The sequence below is a fragment of the Gastrolobium bilobum genome, unplaced genomic scaffold (genome assembly GCF_033153095.1).
Source record: "Gastrolobium bilobum isolate Gb01-03AN ecotype WA unplaced genomic scaffold, APGP_CSIRO_Gbil_v1 utg2933, whole genome shotgun sequence".
Lineage (NCBI taxonomy): Eukaryota > Viridiplantae > Streptophyta > Magnoliopsida > Fabales > Fabaceae > Gastrolobium > Gastrolobium bilobum.
This window is the reverse complement of record NW_026898380.1, coordinates 159,441-169,744: the sequence shown is the minus strand read 5'-3', so window position 1 is coordinate 169,744 and position 10,304 is coordinate 159,441. Positions and strand designations below refer to the sequence as shown.

At 31.7% G+C, this 10,304-nt stretch overlaps 1 protein-coding gene across 1 annotated transcript; it reads left to right on the top strand.

Moving 5' to 3' along the window:
* The first annotated feature begins 1,437 nt into the window (after positions 1–1,437).
* LOC133315509 (ent-kaurene oxidase-like) lies at positions 1,438–5,132 on the top strand. Its single transcript, XM_061517146.1, has 8 exons — positions 1,438–1,576; positions 1,735–1,895; positions 3,032–3,193; positions 3,308–3,448; positions 3,545–3,799; positions 3,944–4,105; positions 4,212–4,406; positions 4,818–5,132. The coding sequence occupies exons 1-8, from the start codon at positions 1,438–1,440 to the stop codon at positions 5,130–5,132; spliced, it is 1,530 nt and encodes a 509-aa protein (XP_061373130.1).
* Positions 5,133–10,304: the final 5,172 nt, after the last annotated feature.

Sequence of the window (10,304 nt, the reverse complement as noted above, 5' to 3'; positions counted from 1 at the left end):
TTTATTGTCATGTGCGAAACTCGCTGGACTTGGTGGCTGGGTTCTCCAGTTCCTGGGTGAATTTCTTGTGGCTGGGGACTCTGATTCAAAAAGGTGGTGTTGAAAGGAAGAAGAGGCTGAGATGGACATCTCAGATAATTTTCTTTATCCATGATTATTGTCTTTCCCAGGAATATTAACAATATATCTTTTCCTGTTCTTCTCAATATCCTTATGGAATTAAATCTTATTAAATAATTTGAGTTTATCTTTTATTAATAATATCAACATCAAATTTTTACTTTATAATTGAGAAAGTATTCAAAAGATAATGTGAAAGAATGTGTTATTGATGTTATTCTTTATCATTGTTCAATTAAATGGGTGTGGGAATAAAAGTTGGAAGAATGGATCTTTTCATGTTATGTACTGGGGAAAAGTTTAAAAATCCCACTACTATTTTAATTTGAATCACTTGCACAGTTGCACTTATTTATTTATTTATATATATATATATATATATATATATATATATATATATATATATAGAAATAATTATCTCATGTTGCATGAGACAATTATCTCATGCAACAGAGATAAAATAGTGGGATTCAATTTTTTTATTTTTTATTTTTTTAAAAAGTAATGAATCCCACTATTTTGTCTCTGTTGCAACATGAGATTAATAGATCCCATATATATATATATATATATATATATATATATATATATTTACCTTCGTATCATTTTTTTCATCCAAATCTATTCTTAACATTATTAGAAAATTAATTAATCTATTTATTTTACATTTTTAAAATAAGAAAATGACTCATGATAAAAAAGGAAAAAATAAGATCAAATATAGTTGAAATTTACAATACTTATAAAAAAAGATTAAAAGTAAAAAAAAAAAACCATAGAAGAAAATAAAATATTAAATATGTCTAAATCAAAATATATATATATATATATATTAATTTAAAAAAATAGAAGAAAAAATAGGACCAAATATATTAATATTTTACAATATAATAGAAAAGAATAAAATTAAAAAAATGTAAATAATGTAAATCAAAAAGAATAAAATAGACTGAAGAAAAAAATAAGACAAAAAATAAAACAGAAAAAAAAATTCTGTAAATTTACAAAATATTTTATTTTATTTTTTCTTCTATATTTTTTTTATCCTCATATTATGTTCTTCATTTCTATTTAGATACGTTTGATTTTGTGACTATAGCCTTCAAATTCCAAATATTTTTATTTATGGGGTAGGTGGGACAGGATCGAATGGGAGAGATTCTCAGACTATAGCTTCCAAATTTGAGCATTCTCTTTTCTTTTCTTTTTTGGTTACAGCATTCTCTTTATATACATTCATCATGCTTATGATACCCTGCCCCTCACAACAAAGTACAAAGTAAAGTACTGACTGTAACATTCGTGTGCTGTGTTGCTATGGACAGTCTCACTCTCACCCATCAACTTGCCACCCCAGTGGCTTTGGGTGGTTTTTCTCTTCTTTTGTTGCTCTTCTTACTCCGCCTCAGACCCACCTTTTTCACTCACAAACGTTCCAAACTTCCCCCAGTACCAGGTATCACTCACTGATTTTATTTTTTATTTTTTTTTATTTTTATCATATGGTCATCTAGTTTTGTTTGTGTTTGATATGAATATGAATATGAATATGAATATGAATATGAACATAAGTGGTAAAAGTATTAAAACTCTGGGTGAATTGATTTGTTGCAGAGGTACCAGGTCTGCCAGTAATAGGGAATCTGCTGCAATTGAAGGAGAAGAAACCTCACAAGACTTTCACTCGGATGGCTGATAAATATGGACCCATTTATTCCATCAGAACGGGTGCTTCCACCCTCATTGTTCTCAACAACACACATGTTGCCAAAGAGGTATGTCTTCCCTAAACACACACACACACACTCACTTTACTTCTGTTTTCAAGTTTCAACTCTTGACTTGACAGATACAATATTAATTCGTGGTTAAATTAAATCTAGATGGAAGTGAAGAATGAATTTGTGGGTTAATGCAACTTTCCATTCTTAAATTCTTGGATTCCTTCAGCTTTTCTGTTGGAGATTCCTGTGGTCGTTTGTGGTCCTGCTTGATTTTGTGTTGGACCACTTCCTTACTTTTACCTGGAAAAGAGAATAAAGGCAGACTCAAATGTGTTATTACTTATTGGCTATTGTTTTTCAAATATGTATTAATTAATACATAAACTTCACTTGCACACTCAAACTCCAAGGAGAACCGTTGACTGGTAGCAAGAGAAAAAGGAAAATGGATGGTGAAGATAAAAAGTTATGTGAAATGTCATTAATTCACTTTTGTATAGTTATAATTCCTCACATGATCATATTATGTTCTTTTTAATATGAGAGGATCCAGATCCATAACCCTGGAAATGGATCCTCTCAAGTAAAAAATAAAATAAATGACACTGTCATGTGAAAAGATCACCAAGGTGAATCAACGGGTACGATTTTGTAACTATCTATTTTAATATATTTTTTCTAATTTTTATTATCATTGATTTACTTTTATATGGTTATGATTTGCCTCGTATAACATGATCATGTTTTTTTTTAATACGAGAGTATCCGAGATTACTGCATGTTGACAGTGCAGCTAACACCCTCAATTCATATGGTTTGACACCTTTAATCCTTTCATCATTTTTTTAAGAGGGGTAGAGAGGTAATATAAAAGGTATACAGGCACAGTTGTGCGACACTGTCGCATCTGTTCTTGCAAGCAAAGAGAAATTGTTGAGAAAAAGCATGTGATCAATATTGTCAAACCTTTATTCAAAAGCAAATTTGATTAGCCTTTTGAGTCTTATCTAGCAGATTAGTTGAGAACATTGACATACTGCTTTGTATTGTTCTGTTGTTTTTCTATTTTTAAGACTAATCAATATGAGCTGAAAGAGTAGAAATGTCGTTGATTGTTCATAACCAGTGTCCATGTAATTGTTTTTATTTATGGTTAATTGGATTATAAATTTTTATGGTTGTTTCAGGCAATGGTGACCAGGTTTCCATCAATTTCAACAAGGAAGCTATCAAATGCACTGACGATGCTGACTTCTGATAAATGTATGGTTGCAACAAGTGACTACAATGAATTTCACAAAATGGTCAAAAAACATATTCTTACAAACGTTTTGGGAGCTAATGCACAGGTTGGTTGTAATAATTTAATGGTTACGTTATCAGTATTTGAGTAAGAAGAACCCTTTTCTTTCTTCAGTGGTTTTGTTGCTCAGTGTATCTGAAGTCTATTTTTCAATATTCAGAAGCGAAATCGTTGCCACAGAGAAGCCATGATGGAAAATATTTTGAGGCAGTTTAATGAACATGCGAAGACCTCCTCAGACTTGGCTGTTAATTTTAGGAAAATATTTGTTTCTGAACTTTTTGTACTAGCATTGAAGCAAGTGAGTCTCTCCTTCTAATATAAGTTTGATTAAACATTTTCTGAGAATAGAAGAACGCATAATTTACAAGACTGAGCATGCATGGTGAATTTGCAGGCTCTGGGAAATAATGTAGAATCCATTTATGTGGAGGAGCTCGGGGGTACATTATCAAGGGAAGACATGCATAAGATTCTAGTGGCTGATTTAATGGAGGGTGCAATTGAGGTGGATTGGCGAGATTTCTTTCCATACTTGAAATGGATTCCAAATAAGAGCATGGTGATGAAAATTCAGAAATTGGTTATCCGGAGAAAAGCTCTCATGAAGGCCTTGATGAATGAGCAGAGGAAGCGAATGGCTTCAGGAAAGGTAAGGTTCTCTTTCATGGAACTTCAAATCTGTGCAGAGCCTGTGAGAGTTTTCTTTCATGGAACTTGAGCTAGCTTTTGAGGTGGTGTATACTAAAGTTCCTTACAGTTATCTTAACTTGATTAATTGTTTGGGATGTAACAGGAGATAAATTGTTTTCTTGACTACATGTTATCCGAGGCTAAAGAACTAACTGAAGAACAAATTTCCATGTTGGTTTGGGAGACCATTATTGAGACATCTGATACTACATTAGTTACAACAGAATGGGCTATGTATGAACTCGCTAAAGACAAAAATCGTCAGGTTGTTTGTTTTACTTTGTGTCTGGCTAACCATGTACTGATTTGTTCATTTTGGTTGTTTCTCCAATTATTGACACTCTTTCACCTGTTTCATCTTTATATGGCAGGAACGTCTGTATAAGGAGCTCCAAGATGTATGTGGACATGAAAAATTTACAGAAGACCAAATAAATGATCCACCTTACTTGGGGGCTATATTCCATGAAACATTAAGGAAACATAGTCCAGTTCCGATTGTCCCACTAAGATATGTTCATGAAGATACCGAATTGGGAGGATATCATATTCCTGCTGGAAGCGAGGTCTATTTTGTTTTATCTTCTGAATTTACCATCTTATTCTTTTCTGTGTGTAGTGTATATGATTGCCATGTTGGGATAAATTTTAAATGTTCGTTTTTTAGCAGTTTTGGTTTTTTAGTTTCTTGTGTCAGTTAGAATATTAATGTGTCAGTTACGTCAGTTAGAGTATTAATGAGTCAGTTATAAAGTAATGAGGGTGTTATGTGTGGAGTTATGTTTGTCAGTTTTATAGCTTATAAGTAGCCTTTGATAGTTTGTATGAAATGTAGATCAAGAGAAAAAGAAAAAGAGCAAGAAAGCAAGAATAGAAAAGAAAAGTTTTTTTTGTAGATACACAAGTATGGTTGTCTCTTGCATCTGTATGGATATTCAATTCTAACATGTCATTATTTTACAAGCTCATGTTAACAGATTGCAATAAATATATATGGATGTAACATGGACAATAACCGGTGGGAAAATCCTTATCAGTGGATGCCTGAGAGATTTCTTGATGAGAAACATGACCCTATGGATTTGTACAAGACCATGGCCTTTGGAGCAGGAAAGAGGGTGTGTGCAGGTTCTCTTCAGGCTACTTCGATAGCTTGCACAGCAATTGGAAGATTGGTTCAGGAATTTGAATGGGAACTCGAACAAGGGGAGGAAGACAATGAGGATACACTTGGCCTTACCACCAACAAGCTACATCCCTTGCTAGTAAAACTTAAGCCAAGAAACCAATAGGGAAGATTAAGTAATGGTGAATTTGCTGGCTATGTAGTTTACAAAGTGTACCTCATTAGCCTTCTGTGCTATATGAAGTCGGAAACATGAATAACTTTGAAGAATAAAAATAGTATAATAAAAATAAGAATAAGTGAGGCTTTTATTATATATGCTACATCGTCTCTCTTTTTTCTACTTAAATCATAAAAATTGAATGGGAAATCAGAAAATTGATTTTATAAGAATAATCATCAGTTTATATATAATAGAATAACAATGGAAGGTTTAGACTTAATCACGTCCTTTTTGATCAGTTGGTGATTAAACGACAATTCGATAATTTAAATAGTATATACCTATTACAATTTTTGTGATATAAAAGGAAAAAAAATATTTTTCATTTTAAATAAAATGAATATATGTTGTTTTAAATGAAATAATAGTATTTCTCTTAAAAATACTCCTTCCCAGAAACCTTAAATTCACCTTCTCGTAAAACACAATGTGACTCTACTGCAATCAAAGGTAGTCAAAATCGAGATTTTACCTAAAATCAAAAAGGGAATAAAAAATCGTAAATTGTAAAATCGTAATACAAATCGTAGATTTTACCTGCACTCTAAAATTAAATTTTTATATATACATATGTGTTTCTATAAAAAAAATTAAGAAAAATAGACTACCTGCCATCATCCTTATACATTTGCATATAATTGTCATACTCTAAGGGTCTAAGCTAATAAATCATTCAAGTTATTATCATCGAAGACATTATGTTCCGCGTGATCTTCAACTACATCATTCAAAATTGTCTTCATCTAAACTTTCATCATGAGATAAAGTTCCTTCATTTTCCACAATCCATTCATCTTCGGATGAAACATCAGCAATGTTATATTCAACAATTTTTCTAACTTGCTTAACATCATTCCAATAGTTAAAATCGGGATTTAAATCTTAAAATCGGGACTTAAGTAAATGTCTAAATCGGAATTTTATATTGGCAACGATTTTAAGTGAAATCTAAATCGTTTTAGCAAAAATAAATCGTTAAAATCAGAATTTTAAGATTTAAATCCAGATTTTAACTACCATGACTGCAATTGCACCCTCGAGCTCCACAAGTGTGGGAAAAAGATTATAATTTTTAATTCATCATGATAATAAGATTTTTTATTTAATGATGAATAGCTCTCTCAATAGATTATTTAAAATTATCATATTTCGTTTTTTATACACTAAGAATAGTTACAATGGCAAGTCTACGACATCTTATCAAAAAAATTTACCCATCTTAAAATTATCTTTCACTAAAAAGTATTTGTATATCCAGGTATGAGAAAAGGAAAAGAGGAAAGACAATATTAGATAAATTATTCTTTAAGTAATAATTTATGGACCCACGCCACGGTTGTGAAAAATAAATAGATCCAGAAAAAGCATTAAATATTTAAATGATGCACATGACTGTGTTGCATTTTACTTTTCACTTTATTTGTCTAATCAAAGAAGAGATACCAACACTCCCATGCATTTCCATTTGGCTCAAATTTTGTGAAATGGTGAAAGTATTCGAAATTCATATAGTTATAAAAAAAATACTTACATTTATATATTGATACAGATAGGAACACATTTATCTATTTGCTTAGCTGGTTTAGTTGATTTTTAAATAAAAGAGAAGTTGGTATTGATCATTTCTTTTTCTAGAAAGCGATGTGTTGCTTTTAATACTGATATGTCTGATCAGATCAATACTATATGGGCAGGTCAATATGTATCGGGCCTAATCATACACGGTTGATGAGAGAAGACTTTGGGTTGGGCTAGCAACTTCTTGGGTTGTTGATGGCAGTTGATGGAGAGATTGATATGATTCTTCTTTGGCGCAATGACTTCAATTGGGATGGGTACCTGCAATGACACTCTAACGCTCAAGTCAGTATCAAAGCTAGGCTTATGTTATATTCTTACTGAATTAGATGATCATACATGGGTATGTACCCTTTGTTTATATAGTAAATCGGATGCCGCCTTTGGTAGGCGGTATGTCTTCTAATTGGCCGTTTAGGGGCTGCAGGTTCAGCTGGTGCCTTTCTGGCCTTATCTCTTTATGTCAAGCTATCTTGGTAGAGTAGTGGCAAGCTGAAGTAGTCCTTCATGTACTGGTTCTGTGGCGCGGTAACTCCTTATTCGTATTATTGATCAGTTCCTTAACTCTGAAGTCATGTTAAAGGCGGTTTAGGCACGATGAAGCTATCGCGCCCCCTGATTCTTTATGCGCGATGGAGATATCACATATTGTTTGGGCCCTATGTTTTTGGGCCTTAATCTTTGGGTTTTAGCCCTTGATGGACCTATTGTATTTTATCCCGATCAAATACGATTAAGGATCATGTTTGTCTAAACTTTGAAAAATAATTTTTTTATGATATAGTTTTTTAAATATTATTTTTAATTTGTGAGAAAAATAATATAATAAATTTTGAGATTTTTTCTTTTCTCAAAGAAAAAAAAAGCTTATTATCATGAAACTATCTAACCACATGTTCATTAAAAATATATATTTTTAAATTACAAACAAACAAACCCTAAAAAATCAAGTTTCAACTACGTATGCTACATGAGGTCAACGGACTTTTTTAGCTCTTACTTACAAAGAAGTCACCAATTTCTTTTCCGTTTAATTTTTATTTTATTTTTTTTCTAAATGTTCCCCCGACTTCTTGCTTCTTTTTGTTTTGTTTTTTTGGTACAAACTTCTTACTTCTTAGTTCTTATTGAGAAGCGCACGCGTTTAAAGTTTAAACGGCAAGATTAAGGCGTGCATGCGTTCTGCTCATTATATAATCCACTATTAAGATATTAGTTAAATTTATAACTAAGAAAATATTACATATAAAATTTCCACCACACAAAATGACGTGATTTTGACAATAAACCACTACTCACACGCACGCACACATATATTAAAATACTATTCTATCAAAAATTTGTAATATTGTTTATATACTTATTTAGAAACTTTTTATTATACATCAAGTCAAACAATTCGTTCTCTTAAATTTGCACGTATATTATAGGATTGACAATTAATTTAAAATGTTTAGAATTTATATTTGTGTTTTCATATATTTTGATGAATTAATTTAAACTTACACTTTTTTAAATTAAATTTATATATTCTTATGAATTTAAGTATTAAAATTTTCTAAAAAAAACTATAAAATCGATTCGATGCAGACCGTTTTAAATAATATTAGATTCGATTAAATTATATTTTAAGGTAAATCAATGAAATGATATTATACAAAAGAATCAGCTGGATTGAATTGGTTTATTTCCTCTTTAAAATCGACCAATCAATCTAATCCACGAATATCCCTAATATTAAGAATAATAGATTTAATCTATGTGGTAGCAAATTACAAAATAAATATATGTACAGGGCTTGCCTCTAAGAGTAGCTCAGTTGGTAATTGGGCTCCCAAGGGTTCGCTTGAGTCAGGGGTTCAAACCCTGCCTCAAGCAAATTCTTGAAATATCTTTAGGAGGTCAGAGGATGTGCCTCCCTCCTCTATTGAGAGATTAGTCTCATCCTTCATCCTTCATCCTCCTCCTTTAGGAGTCAGAGGATGTGCCTCCCTCCTCAATTGGGAGATTAGTTGGGAGATTAGTCTCATCCTTCATTCGCTACTTTTAGGAGTCAGAGGATGTGCCTCCCTCCTCAATTGGGAGATTAGTCTCATCCTTCCTCCCGTTGTTCCAATGAGGGGCTAGCCTACAGGGCCGTACCCCGAGGGAAAGGTGACCGGAGAAGGTTGAATGAGGATACCTAAAAAAAAAAGTACTTGAACATAATACATGGAAGTTGAACTTGTGAGTAGGTAGTTAAATCGAGATTTTACATGAAATTAAAAGGGGGATAAAAAATCATAAAACTTAAGATCGTAATGTAAAAAAAATCGTAAAAACACAAAAGCGTTTGAAATATTGATAAAACCATTTTGATAAAAAAAAATCATAAAAAAATAAAATCGTAATGATAAATCGAGATTTTAACTATTGTGGTTGTGAGCCATTGGAGAAGGCAAGTAGTATAACTATTCGTTTTATTCGTTTTTAACTAACTAAAATAACTAGTTAGAACTTAAGATAGTTGAGATCATTGTGATCGGGAACATTATAGAACTACTTGATTCAAACACTAAAATAGTTCTTTTTTAAAAAATAAAATAATAATAATTGGGGTGTAAGGGGGCGCTCAACTATAAGTTAAAGAGAAATTAGCAAACTTAATGAGAATTATTTACAAAAGCATTACATATATATCACTTACTAACAAAAATTACTATCATGATAACGCAGAATTGATTTAAATCTAAATCATGATAAGAAGTTTGCTTTGATTAATGTAAATAAGTTAATTATATATAACAGGAGTGAAAAAAACAACAGCAATAAAGCACATGGAGTGCATTACAATTGTAGGGCTAAGGAAAGTAACATGTAGATGGTTACAAAAATGATCAGAAAAGTAGAAATGGTAAAGACAAAAGCATAAAGAAAAACACAAAAGTGTTTAAGACGGCCACACAATAAGAACAATCCTTTCTTGCCGGCTATACTATTTTCCCCCCATCTTTATGGCCTAGACACTCTGCTCAACTCCCAACTGCTTTGATCACATCTTCCATCCCTTTTTATTATCGCTTAAAAAGAAAGAAGAAAAATACAATAACAACATAGAAAAAGAATATATATTAAAATTGTAGTCTTATTAAATTGAGAGAAGGAACTTAGGAATAAAATGACGGTGGCTCAGTTGGTGCTAGAAAACTAAGCAGGTGGAGGCGAGAGTATCTGTTCCATTCTTAACAATATCACATTTAGAAGTTATTTAAAATTTTAATTTCGAAACTCGTTCAAATCGAACTAGTGACTAAGCGATGAACCGATTGCAATATTAAAAAAAAAAAATTGAGAAAATGAGAGAGAGACAAATAGAGAGAGAAAATAAAGAAATAGACCCACTTTTTCACTCTGCGACACTATTTCCATTAATGCCCTTGTTATTGGATGACTTTGTCATATTCATATAACTCTCTCTTCCTTCACTCTCGAACTGTATGTGTAGTTGTGTACCAAGTACAGCGTTCCTTTCCTCTCTTATTACAAACATTCATTTCC